The sequence below is a fragment of the Eptatretus burgeri genome, chromosome 9 (genome assembly GCF_056783735.1).
Source record: "Eptatretus burgeri isolate ZD-2024b chromosome 9, Ebu_testis_v1, whole genome shotgun sequence".
Lineage (NCBI taxonomy): Eukaryota > Metazoa > Chordata > Myxini > Myxiniformes > Myxinidae > Eptatretus > Eptatretus burgeri.
Genome location: NC_140969.1, coordinates 100,381,150 through 100,401,997, shown reverse-complemented (window position 1 = coordinate 100,401,997; position 20,848 = coordinate 100,381,150). Strand labels below are relative to the sequence as shown.

General features: G+C 42.9%; 1 protein-coding gene across 3 annotated transcripts in view; it reads right to left on the bottom strand.

Moving 5' to 3' along the window:
* Positions 1-20,848, bottom strand: part of LOC147020746 (insulin-like growth factor 1 receptor) — a 252,796-nt gene that overhangs the window by 207,433 nt on the left and 24,515 nt on the right. For all 3 annotated transcript variants that reach the window (XM_085896358.1, XM_085896356.1, XM_085896357.1), the window contains exons 2-3: positions 12,728-13,014; positions 6,935-7,196 (exon numbers count right to left, since the gene is read on the bottom strand). In XM_085896358.1, coding sequence (XP_085752484.1) covers positions 6,935-7,196; positions 12,728-13,014 — 549 coding nt within the window. The remainder of the gene's footprint in view (positions 1-6,934; positions 7,197-12,727; positions 13,015-20,848) is intronic.

Here is a 20,848-nt window from a genome sequence, read left to right as displayed (position 1 = left end):
AAAAAAAACAAAACGTGTTTTCTGAATGCTATTTGACCTTGACCTTTAACCCGGAGGCTCTCAGAGTCTATGCTATCTAGAGAGGGCAATTTTGTTCTGATAAGACAAACGTTAGTCGAGTTAAGGTGAAAAATATTAAACTTGTTTATAATTAAGTCATGACCTTAAAAGTTAGTTCAAGGTTAAAAAAAAGAATAAAAAAGTAGGTCAACCCTGCATACTTTATATTCCCATTTTGTTATAAAAATTCATTCCAAAACAAACAACCGGATCCGAGATACAGTTGGCAGAAAAGGAAGAAAAAAATCTGAAATCGTGCTTTAGTACTCCTCGAGGTCTAAGAAACCCTGAGGTACTAATTGTAGACCTTTAAAGGTCATGACCTTAAAAGACCTTTTTAAGATCATGACCACCGTACAACAGCTATAAGGCAGCCCCTGAAAAAGGAATCGGAAGTGTACAATATTAGGGTTATATATTTATTACGAATGCCCCAAAAATACGTCACAAATAGATGGCACCTTGTTCCTGTCATTCATCGATTGCTCCATTGCATAGTATTCAAATTATGGAGTAAAATGCATCCTTCATGTAATAAATGATAGAATAGGCAGGAGCAAGTAACAACAGACATTCCACTGTAAGATAATACCTTCAAAAATAAACATATAATAAATAAATAGGTTTCATGTCCATGACATAATTGACCATGCAAATGAAAAATAAAAAAGGAAAATATTTGGCCCAACCTTTTCAATGAAAATTGTATTACTCATTAAAAAAAAACAAGCTCAAATGAGCCAAGATCCTCGTCCTCTTAATGATGATGTCATAAAAATGAATATGACGTAATTGTGATGTATCAGGTTTGCGATAAATTATTGGTGCTAATGCCCGGCTTGATTCCCGCAAACTAAATTCAAACAGATTACCTAATTTCGGAGATAATGGTAGAGGCGATTTCCATTAGCGGCGATATTATGACGTCAACTTTTTTTCTAGGAGGAATTTCCAAAATCGGAGATGGTTACTGCCTGCGTGTGGGCTTTCTGCATAGACATGGCAAGTTTCACGAAGATCCGATGAAAACTCTGGGTTGTGAAATGAAAAATGACAAAAAATAGGAATGATGTCATAAAAATTGATATGACATCATGGTGATGTATCATATGTGCGGTAATTCATCTCTGCTAATGCCGTGTTCGATTCCCGCAAACAGAATTCAAAAAGCTTTCCTAGTTTCGGAGATAATTTTTAGGCGATTTCCATTAGCGGAGATATTTTGACATCATAACTTTTTTTCAAGGAGGAATTTTCAAAATCTGTCTGCGGATGGTATTTTGGCAACTGTCTGATTTTGGCAAATCTGATGGCTACTGTCTGCGCAGGCTATTTTTACATATATATATGCCAAGTTTCAGGAAGTTTCGATGAAAACTGTAGGCTGTGAAACAAAAAAGTCCACAAGAAGAAGATGAAGAACAACAACGTGATTAAGACTTTGAGATCCTCCACGAAGATCTAAAAATTATATCCCATTTGTAAATACAGTGCCATCAAATCTACACATGACATGATCGAATGACCCTTAAGTGTCATGTTTCTGCCAGCCGAGATTATTTACTCCTTTTATTGATTATGGCAGAGTGGTGGGGCAGGAAAAATTAAGAATCAGAAAGAAGAGAAGGTAAAAGAAGTGAGAGCAAGAGAGTTGGGAAGAAGGAAACGAGATAAGGGGTGCACCGGGGGAAGGGGAGGTGTGGTAGAAGAAGGTAATGTGAGGTGAGGCAATGGGAAGTTGGAGGGAGTTGGGGAAAGTTGGCGAAAGTTGGCGAAAGTTGGAGAAAGTTGGAGAAAGTTGGAGAAAGTTGGAGTAAGTTGGAGATTGTTGGAGATTGTTGGAGATTGTTGGAGATTGTTGGAGATTAGTTGGGAGATAGTTGGGAGAAAGTTGGGAGAAAGTTGGGAGAAAGTTGGGAGAAAGTTGGGAGAAAGTTGGGAGAAAGTTGGGAGAAAGTTGGGAGAAAGTTGGGAGAAAGCTGGAGGACGTTGGAGGAAGTTAGAGGAAGTTGGAGAAAGTTTGAGAAAGTTGGAGGACATTGAAGGATATTGGAGAAAGTTGGAGAAAGTTAGAGGAAGTTGGAGAAAGTTTGAGGACATTAGAGGACGTTGGAGAAAGTTGGAGGACATTGGAGGACGTTGGAGGACGTTGGAGAAAGTTGGAGGAAGTTGGACAAAGTTAGAGGACATTGGAGGAAGGTGGAGAAAGTTGAAGGAAGTTGGAGGAAGTTGGAGGAAGTTGGAGGAAGTTGGAGGAAGTTGGAGGAAGTTGGAGGACAGCAAAACCCCACCATTTTGAATGCATAATATATAGTTGGCCCATTTTGCAACCTTTACATTTTATTTTTGTTTTGTTCATGTGTGTATTGTTTCAAAGGTTTGAACAAAAAGTTGTTGATAAGTTTTAAACCTAAAAATAAACTTGTGCCCACCTATATTTCGGATTTATTCACATCTTGGATACCAGCAAGAACGTGACGGTCTTAATAGCGTGAATCTGATCCTGGCAAGCCCTCACCCAATGATGTGGATGTTTAGGTGATGCTCGTAAACTTTGGAATTTGTTTCTGAAAGATTTGCACCGCACCCTCAATTACACTTTATAAGTCTTTTAAAATGACATATTTTTGAAGTTCCTTTTTGTTAATTCTGTTTCACATTTTAAAATCATATATTTTTATAGTTGTTTTGGGATTTTTTTTTTTACCATCAGGTCTTTTAGGCACTTGTAAAGCACTTTGCAATTTTATTCTCAAATAAAAAGTGCTTTATGAGAAACTGATTTGATCGATTGGTTGATTTAGCTGTAATCTTTACTCTTTCTTTTCACGACAAAATGGCATTTGTTCAAATAGTCATCAAAACCATCAATGTGGATGGAATAAGTCGACATTTCTAACATCAACGTGGAGTAAGTACATATTTCTATCAAAACGGAAGGAACAAGCATTTCTCACATTTCGGCAGAATACGTCCATGTTTCTTAAACTGATGTGGAATAAGTCCACAATTATTACATTAATGAGAATCAAGTCCATATTTCTAACATCAATGCTGAATAAATGTATTTCTAACTCTGAGGAATAGTTCTGTATAATTTGTAACATTAATACGTTATGACCGCATTCTATATTTCTAACATCGAGGAACACTCACGCCAATAGGAGGAAGCCGGCTGTGAAGCTGGTGAAACGTCGCCTGAGACCGGGTCTGCTCTTGCTTAATGGTCAAATTAGCGGAGTAGATCAAGTTTACTTTTGGTTGGAAGTGCCTTCTTCTTTTTAAAAAAAAAAAAACATATATATATATATATATATATATATATATATATATACATATATATATATATATATATATGTAAATTCAAGCAATTAACAGTTTTGTTTTGACAAGTTACTTCAAGACTCCTTATGAAAGAGAATTCTGCAATTTAGAGTATTAAGAATGTAATAATTAAAATGTAATTAGTGTAAGAGAAATTAATTGGAATCATTGAGGTAAGGCTCACTCCTGCAAAGAAAAAAATGAGAAAAGATAGCTATGTAATGCAGTAAGGTATTGCTTATTGCGAAAAGGCCTAGTTTCAATTCACAAACTCTTCCTTTGATCCCCAGTGGAGCTCTGTGAGAATATAATCTGCTCAGGTCTGTTGTTTCAATCTTTTTTTATGAGAATAATTCCCTAATCTCCCCCCACCCCACCCTTGGAAAAGCTTAAAAAGGCAAAATAAGTAATCTTAACATGATGTGGGCTTTTATCTCTTACAGCAGATTCATACAAGCACAAACCAAGAAATTCCATTATTGCTCTGACCACAGTTTATACATTTCATTTCCTGCACCTTTGACAAACTCCTCCCCAGCCACCGTAAAATCACCACCCAGTTCCGTGCCTCCACTTGCCCAAAGAAAAACAACCCTGATTATTTGAGCAAGCCTATCTCTTCACTGATGCATTTAGGACAAAACGAGAACACTTTGTCATGTACTTTCAAGCGAGCTTTTTTTTTCATGAATTATCGACTATTTTGGAATAGACGGCCACACGCTGTGCCCCATAGAGATCAGTTGCATCTGACAACCGACCTCATACACCATGAAAGGTACTACAAGTGAGATTTGCAAAAGCTCTTTCAAAATCTGAAAAATAACACTGAACTGAGGAATCTCTTTCAATTCCCACCGATCAAGTGAAATATATATATCTTCGATATTTGAAGCCCAATTCTGAAAGCAAACCCGAGCCCAAGTATAAATTGTTCATTCATGACAATATGTTTTTTTTTTAATGCCGCTTTACACATCATCATGGTTTGAACAATGCCTCATAACATTGAGGTCACAATTTCACCCACGTAGGTTGACTTGGGCACACAAATAACATGAGCTCATTCTGACAGATTACCAAGCTGAATGTCATCAGCATGATCTCATCCATATGCAGTTATACTAATCCTTGACTTTTTAATTTTCATGTATTCTTGTCCTCCCGTTTCCCTTTGTCCTATTTTATCCGTTGACCCTTTGCTTCTTGTAGCTCCCGCTCTTCCATGAGCATCGATACTTGTACGCAAAAAAAAAAAATAATTACAAGCACATTTTGAACTTGGCATTTTTCAAGAAAAAATAATTCCCCTTCAGGCTGTAGCATAAAATACTCCTGCAGCCAACCAAAAAGTATGATAAATATATGGCAAAAGCCTGCAAAAATATAAAACTAGAACAGCACTCGGGAAGAGTGCACACCTCCGCCAGTCTGAAAGGTTGGTTTTTATGTATACCTTGTCGAGGCTCGCATAGGAGCTAACACACAATGCACAGCAAGGGGGGGGGGCATGAGACAAGAGGGGTGGGAGTGGGAAGGACAAAACAGTGGGGAACAGAGACATGAGGAGATCTGTGGAAGGGAGAGGGATGGGGTGGGGAACATGGGGAATATAAGATGGACACTACAGGGACTTTCAGGAAGGAAAGCAGGGAATTTGAAGGAGGTGAGTTTGGGGTGGATTAACGGGGGTAAAAGAGATCAAGGTTTTGGATGGGGGAAGATAAGAGATGGTGGTGAATGACTGTTTTGAAGGGCTGGAGGGAAGAATGGGATTGAAGAGATTGTGAGAGTTTATTCCAAAGGCGGGAAAAAAGAGGAATGAAGACTGAAGTTGAGCAGTGATTCGTGATTTTGGCAGTTTTACCAAAAGGGTGTTGTTGGTGGACATTGAGCGTCTTGCGGAAATATGGGGAGGGGGGGACATATCGCAGACAGAGCAGGGGGGGCAAGACCAGAGAGAAGACAGTAGAAGACAGAAAGGCCACCGACCTGCCTGCGGTGAGAGAGTGAGAGGCCCAAAGACTCAGCCTCACCGCAGGAGATACCAATGATCCAAAATGCCTTGGTCTCCACAGCGTGAAGCCGAGAAAGGTGAGAGGCAGGAGCACCAACCCAGAGGGGAGAGCAGTACTCCATCAGGCTGAGGATGAAAGCTTTGTAAGTGGTCAGGAGCTCAGGTGGGCCGAGGAAGGACTTTGCACGACGGAGGATTCCCAGTCGGCGACTGGCTTTGGAGGCGAGGTTGGAAATGTGGCTTTCCCAGGAAAGATCATGGCAGATAGTGAGACCCAGAAGCTTGAATGAAAGGACTTCTTCCAGAAGGTTGTTGAGAAAGTAGATTTGGGGGTGGGGGGGGTTCTAGATGGTCCTTTTGGAGAGACATTGTGAGAATGTGAGATTTGTCAGGATTGAAAGAGATGTTCCACGTATTGGACCAGTTTGTGATTTTTTTTTATCCAGATCTGCAGAGAGCGAAGAAGCTGCTGCATGCCGGTCTGAGGGATGAGAGATGGTACGGCAGAGGGTGGAGTCATCAGCAAAGAGATAAAGAGGATTTTCCAGAGAGTTGGACAGATCATTGATGAAAAGCAGAAAAAGAACAGGTGTATGCTTTGTATCTTACCGATAGGCCAGGACTGCATCCGGACCTGAACCAAAATCTAATTGGCTTCTTCTTGTTATCGCCACAACTCATCCACCAAGTTTTGTAGTAACCTGTCCAAAACATTTTGTGATGTCATGCTAAACAGTAAACCCTCAAATATTGCGTGTTCAAATATCACGTGTTTCGACCAATTGCGGGCAACCTATTGTGTTCGAATTTAGTTATCACAGTATTTCATTTGGGGGAACTCGTAGGTTTTGAGCTGAGATGAGTCAATGTTTGCGTCCACGTGTAAGATTACCTCCCATTACGAGCCTTTTGTTGTTTCTCCCACACCGTTAATTGTACTCATCAGTCCAGCATACAGAACGAAGCAACGTTAATTGAATGAATCATCATCGAACAGAAAATGACAAACGGAGATCCTGTAATACTAGATCTACAAGACACAGAAAGTGGAGGTTTTGTATATGCTTGGTTGAGGCGAGAGTGCAGCGTCACTGGGCAGACACTACCGCGATCATGAGTCCAGTATCCGCCAAACAAAGAAATGCACAGAAAACATAAGGGGTAGTGAACGCTCTGCTTTTACGCTGCGCATGAGGTTGACTCCCCTAAACTGCTCCAGTACATGTGAGTTTATAGGTAATATGGCTGAACCTGGAACCTAACCCCCTTTTTCCCATAAGCTGTTGGTCTTATTTTACGCAGATTTGGTTGATGCATGGGGTTCCAGAGAAGTGACCCTCGCATAAAACAAGAGTTTCCTGTACATCCATCTCCAGCACATTCCCAGTGTAAATGCATTATAATTTCAATACTGCAATGAACATTTTGCTGCATCAGCAGAGCAGACGGAATGACAAAAAACAACTCATTCGGCCATTTCCCCTTGCACAAAAGACCCAGGGGTCAAACTCTTCATTGCACGGCGAGTCATACCTTGCTGGCAATGTTCTGCAGACCAACAACGGTAGGCAAAGTCTCCACCATATGATGTTTGGGTGCATCGGGCGCTGCTCTCAGCTTCACCTGGACAGACGTCTCCGCATTCCTTTGCTTGCTTGTTGCCTTCGATATAGTTGTTTTCCTCAGAAGCAAGCACAAGAGACCAGTCGACTGTGGCCAGGTAACAGAGGTCGTCGTTTTTCTCGATGCGCACAGCTCCTCGAATGATGTTTCGCAAACTTGGAAGACCAATTTCCTGTTCGTCAGACAAAGCAGAAAAGGTAGAGCTCCGTCAGTTGAGAAATGTGTCAAAATGAAAATAAAATGAAGATAACAAAGGTATACAAACTATTCGTTGTGAGAATGCTGCAAGCTCTCTGATTGAGCATCCTTACCATAATTCAAGGACCAGTGTTTGTGGGTTTATTTGTCGTGATACTCCTCCTACAGTTATGGCCCGATTACACCCAGACTTGCTACATTGGATCAGCATAACCCCGATTAATGTATCGGGGTGTTTTTATCTTTGTTGGTGGTCGTGGGGGGATAAGGGGCGGGATGCAAATTCCCTATGTAAATGTGTATCGTGTAGCGTCCCACAGTATTCCTGTCCCCACGTTTTCCAGTGCAGTGAGGTGTTTTGAATTACAAGCAGAAGGTATGTTTTTGCTTCAAGCACGTAACCCAGGTTACTTATTTTTCCTCTACAGAGCTGTCACTTGCCCATGCACCGCCCAAATGAAGGTATGCGTCAAAAGAACGTGTTGCATGCTTGGAACAAGATCGCCCGTAGGGCGGGTACTCTGCTAGTATTAATAATTTATTTTTTAAGATAAATAGTATATTTAAGAATTGTGGATGAATGACTTGGACCACGTAAAGGTGGCATCTTGCTTTCTGAACTGGTTTGGAAATGTATACAACTCTTTTTGTATATACAGAGGTGAGGCTCGTGGAATAAAGAGCAAGAACACAGAACGGATCAGGATGCAACAGAACAAAAGGAACAGCAGAAAGAGTGTGTGTTGAGGGGGGGGGGGTTAACACCAACAGCAGGGATGAGGGACAAAATAGAGGAGACTTGGACAAATGAGGGATGTGGGGAGGAATGAGGAGTCGGAGAGGATGCATGGGGTGGACAAGATGGATACAGAAGGAAACTCTCAAAAAGGAAAATCTGGAACTTTGGTTGGAGGTGGACTTGGGGTGGTGGGGATGGGGGGAGGGGTAATGCAGGTATAAAATATCATGGTTTTGGATTGGAGAACATCTAATATGGTGATGAAACAGATGTCTTGTAGACCTGCAGGAAAGAATGAGATTGAAGAGAGTGTGGAAGTTGGTTCTGTGATGTATCACGTGATTGGGTTTTCGTGTATCATGACTCGCGCGCTAGGGGTGGCGTTGATGCACATCCGGTCTGGCAATAAAGCGGAGTTACTGCTACGCTCTCGCCCTCTATGTTCGGCTGCGCCTCAGACACCACAATTGGCGACGAGGATGGTTGATCGACGAGTCACGGCGCACGGACAGGTGCCCGTTTTCGTCGGAGACGACTTCAAATTGTTTTCAGAACAGTTGGGGTGCTATTTCCACGCGAATGATGTGGTCGACGAGAGCAAACAGAAGTCGATCTTGCTCGCGTCGCTATCGGCGGAACATTATCGACTACTGAGTGATTTAGTGATGACAAGCCCAGTGATGACGGGCTGTCGTTTCGGGACATTGTGCAGAAGATGAAAGCACACATGGCGCCGGAGAAGTCATTACAGCTGGCTCGATACCAGTTCGATCGCCTCGCGAAAGGTACAAAGGAGCACGTCGCTGATTTCGTGGCACGAGTGAAGCATTCTTCCGTGGCCTGCAAGTTCACGGCAGAGGAGCGTCCAGCTCGGCTCAGAGATCGTTTTATTTCTGGTTTGCGAGATGTGAAAATGGTTTTGGCGGTTCTACGGCTGAAGGGTGAAGCCATTACATTTACCTCGGCGGTCGACACTGCTACAGCTGTCAAGCAGACTCTCGGAGATGTTCGGGCCATCACCAGCCATGGCATGCCGGATGGCCCGGGGGCCCACGCGGTGTCGCGAGCACCCCGGGACGCACGCACGACCTTCGGTGCGGGTCGGGGTCGGACGTCGCCGCGCGGCCGCACGAGCGGCGAGGTGACCCCGCGGACGTGCTTGGGAAGCGGAGGTCGACACCTGCACCGTGTGTGCACGTTTAAAAGCACCGTGTGTTTACGTTGTCACAAGGTGGGTCATCTGAAGCGTGTGTGCCGAGGGGCGTTGGCCACCGTTAAGGTCATGGACGGCAATGTACGAGGCGACCTCGGCGACCCGGGGCGGAACCGGCAGCCGTTGATGGGCCTGTTTTCAATCGGTCCTGCAGCGGCGCGCCGGATGACGGTGGAAGTCGAAGTGAACAACACGCCGATCAAGTTTCAGGTTGATACGGGAGCGGCGGTGTCGATCATCGGCGAACAGACCGCACGTAGACTCAACGACCTGAAGCTTATCAGGTCCGACCTCACAATGTTCACGTACACCCGCGAGAAGATAACGCCAGTCGGGATGGCAGACGTGTCTGTGTGGTACCAAGGCCAGGTCGCCGCGCTTCCGTTGTACGTCGTGCAGGGGAGGGGTCCGTCTCTCCTAGGCCGAGACTGGCTGACCCGCATCAGGCGAGACTGGGCCGCCGTTCACCTTGTGAAATCCGTGCCGAGCCGATGTGGGACCCCCACCTGTGATGTCGCCATGGTCAGACGTTGTATCGCCAGGGCCGGACGTGTCGACGCCCGCGGGGTGTTCAGCTGATTCAGTCCTGCTCGAGGACGACGAGCAAGCTTGCCGGCCGAGGGTGGTTGTTGTTGCAGATGGGGAAAGTCCGGCGAGGGTGTCACCTCGACCTATCCGGGAGGCGTCTGAGCCTGGGCCGTCTGGCATCGCTGCCCGTCCGAGGCGGGTCAGGAGACGGCCGCGGTACTTGGAGGATTTTGACTGTTGATTGGTTTCGTTTGGTCATGTTATAATTGTCATTTCATCATTTGAATTGTCATTTTACGGGGGGAGGAGTGTGCTGTATCACGTGATTGGGTTTTCGTGCATCATGATTCGCCCGCTAGGGGTGGCGTTGATGTACATCCGGTCGGGCAATAAAGCGGAGTTACTGCTACGCTCTCGCCCTCCATGTTCGGCTGCGCCTCGGACACCACAGGTTCCATAGGTGGGAAGAGGAGGAACAAATGAGTAGAGCTAAGCAGTGATCATAGATTCAGATAGTTTCACCAGGAGGGGTTAATGGTAGACCACGTGTGCCCTGTAGAAGCCTGGGGGAAGGGGAGGAGAGCACGGAAAGAGCAGAAGGTGCGAGACCAAAAAGGAGGCGATCGAAGACAGAGAGACCACCAACCAGTCTGCAATGATGAAGTGATGGGCCCATAGACTCAGCTTAATCGTGGGAGATTCCAATAATCTTGAAGGTCTTGGTTTCTAGGCCTTGGTCAAGCTGAGCAAAGGGTGAATTCGAGGCACCAGCCCACAGAGGAGAGCAGTACTCCATCAAGCTTTGGACGTAGGCCAGGTATGTGGATAGGAGCTCAGGTGTGTCAAGGAAGGATATTGTACGATGCAGGATATGCCCAGTCAGCAAGAAAAGACTATACCTCTTCAAACGTTCTTCTTACAAATCCAACACATGACTGCGAGTCGCATAATTGGCTGAGGGGCGTGCCTTTCCCAGAGGTCAGTGTCCAATGTAGGTTAGAGCAGGAATTTGTAATTTGTTCAGGATGCCGGCGATAGCTCGCCGACTCTTCATGAGGGACACTGGGAGGTCTTTGTCATATAGCCTACGGGCTACGGGCCTATGGGTTGCGTGTGCTCAGCTTCACGAAGGACACCAGGAGGAACGTAGCTGACATCAGGTTATGAATGACCCTTCCATTTTGCCTGTTCAGTATTACTTGCTACCGATGCACCGCTACTCAATACAGCTCTGATGTGACACCTGTTTCCCATAATCTCGTGTATGGATCCTTTTGAAATATCACCTTCCTTCCCCACCCCCCCCCCCTAATTGTGACCCTCAATTTTATCTGTCGAACATTATATAATTCCTTTAGCTATTTATAAAATTACTGGATGATTCTTAGTGTGGTGAAGATGCATCCAAAAAGTGCTGTCCTACCAAGTTACTTGATAGCCTCCACCTCCCTCCACCTTAATCATGTTCAGGAGAATGAGGAATCAGCAATTTTAATTCACCAATTCTCACCAGTGCTGATGTCACTATATACTCGCTCACCTATGCCCATAATATTCCGTCCATTATGACCATACTCCTGTAGGGAGCGTCGATGCTACTGAAGCGGTCTCTTCGGCTGTTGGGCGCAATCCTGGATGGGTCACCACTCCAACACAGGATACTCGAATGGCTCAATCATCCCAGCAAGGTGGCACTCATTTTGCCAAACTGGGAAGGGTGACAGGCAGCGTCAACCCCACCTAGTATTAATTGAACAGCCGAGTGGGATTTGAACTCAGGACCCTGAGATCTCAAGCCAACCACCCCAACCATTAAGCCAACACCAGGCATATGCCCATAATGTTGTTAATGAAAACTAATGTTATTATATATTAACACATGATAAAATGACTGTGCATAATGTTTTAAATGAAACGGGTTAACTGAGATTTTTTTGGGGAAAATCCGAGAAAAAAGTTCATAACGTGTTGTATTTCAAGAATGTAAAATTGTATGAATATGGTGCAATGGAGCATCGACGGAGCAACGGAGCAATGCAAATGTCATGCAGCATGGTAGTACCAAACCATCATGGGAACTTGATGTTGGAGAAATGGCTCGGGGGGGGGGGAGAAAGAGGATGCGAGATTTGAATGAGGAGAGGATGTGGAAAACGAGGTGCATTGGGCCTTACGGAGGAAGGGAGTCTTTTTGTTTACAAAGCTTCGGCTCGCAGAAGAGAGAGTTGACAGAGAGAGGGTAAAATGAACGCTCCGACAGTGGGGCAGCAGAACCACACACGGACACGACGAAGGATGAACAAACAAGAGGAGCAAAGAGAAGAGGGAAGGAAACATAGCAACCTGAAAATAGGTGGTGGAGGTGAGCGAAGGTTAACGAGGATGGATTCAGAAAACAAATTGCCTTTAAACCGATCAAACCACGGATGAATAAAAATACGATTCACGTGATGCGTGATTCGCCAGAATCCAAAGTTATTAGAGATCGGAATAATTGCAGACGTCCCTCCAATAAATATTTAAACGATACTGATGCGCTTAATTTGTTGAGCGTGCCGGCGACAGCTCGCCTACTCTTCAGGAAGGGCACCAGGCGGCATGCCCAGTTTAACGTCCGCCCGAGGAACGGCTCACACATTGATGAATCACCCTGCCTGTGAAACACCGGGATGATGGTTTATACGTGGGCCGAGATTCAAACCCCAGGCTCGATGTCTTGGAGACGAGTATGCGAACCTCTCAGCCACGCTGCCAGCCTGGCTGTTTCAACTCTAGAAGAATACGGAGAGTTCACCAATTATTTTGATGGGAACCACAAACATGTCGGAAGTTATATCGTTTGGTATATACAGGTTTCAAACTTGGACTCATCTCTTGTTGTGCATCTGCTTTTGCAAGGAAAGAATAAAAAAAAAAAACACAAATCAACACAGCGTGGCTCTGCAGCACTTGGAACACGATGGAAACCTATCACGCACAATTTGATGATTCACGAAGGAAACTCTGATAGAGAAACTTGGCTTACCTTCATGTCGAGCATCTCAAACACAACGAGGGCGTAGTTAAAGAAGAGGTGCGTGCCGCGTATCACGGACAGCTTGGGGAACAGCTTGCTGAGGCTTTCGAGACCATGCACACGAAAAAGCAGTAAGTAATCGGTGATCATGGTGAGCTGGGGAAAGCTGAGGCCTTGGAAGTCCTCAGGTGTGGTTTCAAAGATGAGAAGGATGCGCAGGTAACCTTGGATAACGGTGCAGTTCTCCAGCTGTGCGAAGTCATCCAGCTGGTTGCGAATGTCAATGCTTGTGCAGACTGCGGGTAAGAGGTTAAAAGGAAGGTTATGAGGACGTGTAAGTATGGACACTCATAACAGGCATCAGTATAGTAAAGCACACAATTCTGTCGAGGATTTTGAATACAAGTTTCCGTAAAATACACTGAGTGAGGTGCAAAAGTATGAGTCACGTAGGACTCTCATAATTGACATATTTCTTATTTTTTTCTTAATTTCTTAATTAACTCATATTTGGGTGAAAATTGACTCATACAGACAGGCAAATAGATATGGGTGAAAACATAACGTCCGTCCACCTTTGGTGGTGGAGTTAATCGTTACCTCCGCCACGTAAGGTGAAGGAGGTTATGTTTTCACCCGTCTCTGGCTGTTTGTTTGTTTGTGTGCAGGACATCTCAAAAACTTGATGGATTCGGATGAAACTTGGTGGACAGGTTGGGTGTGTGTGGCAAGGACTAATTGACTCGATTTTGGTGAAGATCCGAATCCGGATCTGGATATGAGAATTATATAATTTTTAAAAGTGATTCTTCACCATTGAGATATAGGGTCAAAAACGATACAGTACCGTATAGCAAGATATCTCAAAAATGTAATGGGCCCGATATGTTCTCGTGGATCAGGCATTACGTGGCGGAGGTATGCGCTCTACCGAGTGCCCTTCTAGTTGTAATATGAAACCATAAGTCCTTTCAAGGGATTTCCATGAACTCTTATCCCTATGAACCCTGAGCTCCTAGGAGTTTGGGCTCCCCTACCCTGGGCTCCCTCGAGAAAAATGTGGCCGCTCGGGTATGTGGAAGTTTGAATAGCGGCTGGTAAAGCGACCGCTTGAGTTCAAAGGGTTAAGGATATAAACAAAACTTATTATAATATGAAAAATAAAATCTCTCTTTCTGTATCATCAATAATCAGTGTGAACCCTTCTTGCGTTGAGAAAACTCAATTTGGGATCGATTTAATTATTATTTTACGGATTACGTTTGAGTCAATCTTTTCCCGACAGCATTGTGATGCACTCCAGAGCATAGTCAGACTGCTCACATAAATGACACCACTCTCGCACTTTCTTGCCGTGTGATGGTCATCACTACCAAGAGGAGATCGTGTGATCTACGCACAGACAGACGGACAGACAGCCGATTATAATTTTTGTTGTTGTTTTTTTCAAGAAGTGTGGGGGAAATGATTATCACGAAAACAGTCTTCTCCATCATTCCCGCAATGCTCTGCAGTTCATGACATATCACCATGGGCTTATAATAGCTTTGAATTGAATCTGAGAGTGTCTTGCCTTTCAAATTGTTTTTCTGTAATTGAGGGTTTCTGGGACACCCCTGCACTGTCTTAAGTTGATGAGTTAGGCTACATTAGGGCAGATGTAGTTCTTGTGTAAGAAATGGGGCATTCATTTATTATTATTAATTTAGCCTCAACCTCCACACTTTTGGTTTCAGCACTTTTTCACCTGTTGAACTAAGCTCTCCCGCAATGTTTGACAAACTAGAATATATATATATATATATATATATATATATATATATATATATATATATATATATATATATATATATATATATATATCCACCTTTCATCCACCAAAATTAGGAGTTGCTACCAGAATATGTTAGTGACTTTTTAAAGAAATACATGAGTGGTTAAATTTTATAATTACACCTTGGGCTCCCTGTATTATGCCTGATGTTGGCTTAATGGTTAGGGTGGTGGGCTTTGGATCCTCGGGTCCTGAGTTCAAATCCCGCTCAGCTGTTGAATTAATACCAGGTGGGGTTAACTCGGCATGTCATCCTTCCGAGGTCGGCAAAATGAGTGCCAACATGCTGGTATCCTGTGTCGGAGTGGCCACCCGTCCAAGGATTGTGCCCAATAGCCAAGGAGACTGCATAGGCAGCACCAACGCTCTGCACAGAGTATGGTCCCAATCTCCTCCTCCTCCTCCCTGTATTAAACTTCAAGCAACCAGAAATACTACAACCGTCGAGCATCAAACGCCCACCGGCAAACTCACAACGGTATAATATTTAAATAACTAAATGATCAGGGTGGTTGAAGAGGAAAAATAAAAAAAGTTATCGAAGAATGAGGATTCATGAGCAGTGCAGCTGCTGTTCTTTTTACCTTTTATCCAATCACGTTCATTATAAAGCTTAATATTGTCCAATAGAGTTGTACGAGTACGTGTCATTGGCAAAAAGGTAACGGTGCTGGAATGATTCTTCAAAATAACTCACTGATCACGATTAACAACTTTACTGTCAAACAAAATTGAAGGACTTAGCATCGTCTCAACTTCATTGACACGAGCGTAGGTCGAGGCTCGGCCCAAACAAGATCTCTGGGTGCAGGAGCTGCGACCCAGAGAGCAACCACACTCGAACATAGCCAGCAGCACAACCCAGTGAGAAGGAACCTCCAAGAAAACCAGAACACTTGCTACCCACACACGGTCCAGGGAGAATTTCGAATTTATTCAGGGTGCCGGTGATAGGTTGTCTACTGGAATCCTTTAACATCTACCAGCTAATGCCGGCAGCCAGGACACACAGTGCAATGTCAATCAGAGGAGGCACGCACACCGATCTCTACTTCCCTGCATGCGAGACACCAAAAGGACGGTTTATAGATCAGTCGAGATTCGAACCCAAGGTATACAGCCAAGAGCTGAGTGCCTAATACCACTATTGGCTATGCTGCCAGCGCTGTGAAAAGACGCAAGTTACACTTAATGTCCAAGTTCAGTAACTGATCTATTAACTACCTTAACTCAAAAAGGTACGACTTATTTGCCTCGAGTAACGCAACTTTCTCGGACAAAAAGTTGTCTCGTTTATCTTCTTGGCATATTAATGCAATCATTGAGTCGCTTCGCTTTTTTTTTTTGCGTCACCACATCAACAGATTCACAGCAAACATTTATTTTTCGTCATTTTATTTTTTTTTTTTACAATCTTATTTGTTGCTCGATCATAAAACTCGAGCAGGGTGGAACGTGAGCAAAACGAATCTGTTGATCAGACCCAACATGCCCACACGTCATTCTTTGACGAGTCAATCGGCATTGTTTTTACGACAGCAAACAGGAAGGTGATGCCACTCATTCAGAGCAGAGAGCTATTTTGTCATTTGAAACCAAGAATGAGATGGCTTCACAAGAGAGACCAAAACAAAACAAAAATAAATAAATAATAATTCTACTCGAGCTTTTCCATGCCGAAGGCAAGCTGTTGTTTTGCACCATTTGCAAACTGATTTGTTTAGCACCAACGCAGGCAGATAGACCATCTGGCAGAACGGAAGACGTGTAGAGATACATATGTCAAATCGTGACTCACACACGCTGCAGCAAAGCTGAGCTGGCTCGGAAGTAGTTTATGCCTGGAGCTGGCTTTTGATCCTCAAAAAAAAACAAAAAAAACATGACTTTGTTCAAGCTGCCCCGTACATTTCCGAAACACAAAAAGGACGTCAAGGCATCCATTTGATGGATGTAGTTGTGGAATCGCAGAAGGAAGACCTTCACAGTCAAAAAATAAAAACATTTACATCAGAGCAACTTTTAAATAAGACATATATATATATATATGATAGATATAGATATAGATATGGCATTAAAGCTACAATGCTGGACTATATATTCCTCTCTGTCGAGAGGAATACGTTATGTTTCTCAGCTTGTGGCCAACATACTCGTACCTTTCACCAACTAAACAGCTCTGCACGTTTCAAACGTTAAACTTTGATTTTAACTCCAACATGCAACTGCCATTTGGAGGCATCAAAAAAAAATTTTTTTTAATTTTTTAAAAGGCCGTTAAAAGTTGGAAAGGAACAAAAGTTACTTTAATCCAGCATTGCAAAGAAAATTGATCTTGTTATTCCTCTCGGTCGTGGAACCCTATTCCTGGAACCAAGAACAATGTGGAAAAATAAATAGATAAAATAATTAATTGATTAATAAAAAGGCAAACAAAAAAGGTTCAAAGAAGGTGAGAATTGCTCGCTTCAACATACTTGCATGCACAAACCAGTCATCACTGTACTGATGCCGGAAAAGATACCTTCCGACAATCCAATCAAACATACCTTGTTTATCAAGACAAGCACGAAGTTTGAATATGAGGTCACCTGTCTGTCTCTCTGTCTCTCTCTCTGTCTCTCTCTGTCTCTCTCTGTCTCTCTCTGTGTCTCTCTGTGTCTCTCTGTCTCTCTAGGTTTTCTCTCCCTTTCTCTCTCCAAGCAAACAAAACCAATGCAAATCACGAAGCAACACTTTCAAACACCCTGGCACTTGGAGATTTTAAAACTTAAAACAAAATTTAAAAACATTTGCCAATTGTATTAAAAAACAGAGTTGGTGTAAAAGCCACCCAATGCTCGCCTGTTTATACATTTATCGTTTTTAAAAGACTCATCTAATAATTAATTTTTTTATAAAGCATTGCAGTGAAGTCTGATCCAAATAATTTTAAAGCAATAGATGTATTTGTATATTGTAATCAGTAACAAGAGCGCAAGTGAGCACAGTATACGCCCGAACAAGAAGGTATATACAGAATTGTGCTACTACATGGAAAACAGAATCCTAGTTGCCATGGCAACCACTTTAGATGACGAACTATGTCGTGACACACCGTCTCCACAGTCTGTACCTCTGTACCAAATATGAAATGTGAAAGTTGAAAACTTTGGGAGTTAGAGTGCGGACAGGAACGGATGGAAAACAGCATCCTAGTTGCCATGGCAACCACTTTAGATGACGAATGTATGTCCCGATACACCCTCTCCACAGTCTGCACCTATGTACCAAATATAAAACGTGAAAGTTGAAAACTTTGGGAGTTAAGAGTGCGGACAGGAACGGATGGACAGACAGACAGACTTTTTTGGACGGACGACCGGTAACACATAATACGCCCCGATATATATATATATATATATATATATATATATATATATATATATATATATATATATATATATATCGGGCGTATAAAAAAATAGATAGTGTGGTAGATTAAAACATTAGAAAGGAAAAAATAACTTGCACCAAAAATTTTAACATTTTCACGCTCACGCTAACGCTGACGCTCACGCCGGGGGTATCGCTATAGCTCTCTGTTCTTCGAACAGGTGAGCTAATAACGATTATAAAACAATAATGTTGCGAAAATCACATAAAAGGAAAAGGGAAGAAGTATTGGAAGGTATGAATAACTATCCTGCAAATTTCATGAAAAACAAAACCTGCAAAAGGACCCTTAAAAAAAAATGGACCCTCAGCAAATGGACCCTTAAATAAAAATGGACCCTTTAAAAAAATGGACCCTCAGCAAAATTTTAACGAAAAAGAAACGTGAAAATGGAACAAAAAACCCTGCAATGTGCTTTGTATCCGTTTATTTTATTTTCATTTATAAACAGACATCCACAGCTCAGACAGGAGCTTGCATCTATACTGTACTAGCTTGGGTACCCGACGCTGACCAGGAAAAGAATGGCCTTATGGTGGTTACCATTTTCCCGCTGGACGGCAGCAGCACTGCCTGGCCCAACATCCCAATATACACTTTATAGCGGCATTTGGTTGCTCAAAACGGACGTAGAGGACGACTTGTGGAAGCTTAAAACCTTGCCCAGATTCTGAAGTCCCAACGTCCAAAATTTGAGGCCCCTTGGTGCTACTGTTCGGCCATGAAAGAATAACAAACAAATGCACAAACACTTGAATTATTCACAAGATTACATACAAACAAACAGAGATTAGTAGATGTCAGCAGCCAAGAGCTAAAATAACAAGTACACGGGATGTGTACCAGAGTCCAGCATCGAGAACCTTGGGTTCAGATGGGAACGTTAAACGGGTTCAACCAAAAATGCATTTTCTTAGTGAGAGAATATTTTCCGAAAATGAGAAAAAAAAGTTTCCTTGAAACGCAAAAGCTTATGAGAATAAATTTTCTTGCAACTTTAAGAATTTTCTCACGGTTTTGCTTGAAGAACACTTTTTTTTATTACCTCCACCACCGAAGGTTTAGGAGGTTGTGTTTCACCCCTTTCTGTCTGTCTGTTTGTTTGTGTGCACGATATCTCAAAAGGTTTGGACGGATTCAGATGAAACTTGGTGGATAGGTTTGGTGTGTGACCACGACAAATTGCTTCAATTTTGGTGAAGATCCGAATCCAGATCTGGATACTAGAATTATTTAATTTTTATAGTGATTCTTCACCATTGAGAGATACGGCCAAAAACGATATCGTACTGTACAGCATGATATTTCAAAAATGCAATTGGCCCGATATGTTCTCGTGGATCAGGCATTGCATGGCGGAGGTATGCGCTCCACCGAGTGCCCTTCTAGTTTAAAATATATAAGATACATTTTTCCGAACAAATTTATTTTTCGCAGTGTAGCTCATACGACCAAGCAAAGGAAAACGTGTTCTCCCTTCAAATGAGAATGCCATCATGATTCGGTAACATGTCCAATGAGCTTCAATACCTGGAAAAGATGACATGCTGGAAAAGCAAACAAACAAACAAAAAAAAGTACAAAATCAGAAACATCGCTATCAATGCCCCAACAGCACTGGAATACCAGGAAAAGAGAAGCTGGAACCAAGATGCTTCTCGAGGTTTGAAGCAAAATATTTCCACTGCTGCAACAGAAAAGTAAAATAAAATAGAAACATTTTTGGCAGAAAAGCAAGAACAAGAACCCTGCAAATAAATGAGGATGAACGCAAACCAACCCACACCCTCGAGGGAATCAATTAAATATGAAAATGAAAACATTGTCAAAAAAGATGAAACGAAGAAAAAAAGAATCCCAAAATGAGAAGAATGCATCACATGCCGGATGATGTAAAAGGACAACAAATCAGGACTGATCACCGACAACAAGGATTTCCCCTGAAAAGATGGCGGCTTGAAGAAGAGCTGCTCATTGAACGAGTACGTCATGTCAAGTGAAATGTGGAATCAACTGCTTCGAACAATTCATCTTGTTCTGCATCATTCCTTCCAGGATGAAGAATTGAAATCAGACAAACTTCTTGAAAATGAATCTTTTTTTTTTATCCCGCACAACATCTTTTTGCTCAACAGCGTGTTCATTAATTTCGTGAATGCATATCGGACCAAGCTGGTTGGGTCATCACCGAGAGCGAGGGTCTGTGTCCTTGCACGTTGTGTCCACAATTTGGAATTAAGACATCAAAACATCCAAGTTACCCACCTGATCAATTTATTTATGGTGCAGAAGCTGCTGCCGAGACAGAAACCACGCACTCAGATAACAAGCAGCATAACCTGGTGCCAAGGAGACATCAGCATACACGGCTAGCTGAGAGAACATTATCAGGCAGATCATTGATAAAAACAGGGAACGGAGTGGGACCAAGGACAGAGCCCTGTGGAACACTAGAATTGATGGAGCAAGTTGGAGAAGATTTGACCCACAAGTACCACCTTCATCTTGTGATTTGCAAGGAAAGCCAAAATGATTGAATGCATCACTCTAGATATAGTATACCATACAACTGAAGCTTGTGCAGCAGACCCTTGTGCCACACATTATATTATCCGAGCTTTTGAGATATCCAAAGCAACTAATCGAGCTTCACGCTTGAGCTCCAATGCCCTGTTGAAATGATCTGTGATTAAGAACAGCAGATCATCAGTAGAGTAAGAATGGCGAAAGCCATACTAGCAGTCAGTGAGAAGTTCATTGTCCTACAGATGGCTGAAAACTTGTTCATTGATGAAGCATTCATCAAGTTACTTGGCTCAGAATGCTCACCAGCACCCTTGAAAACGGACAACAGATGCCA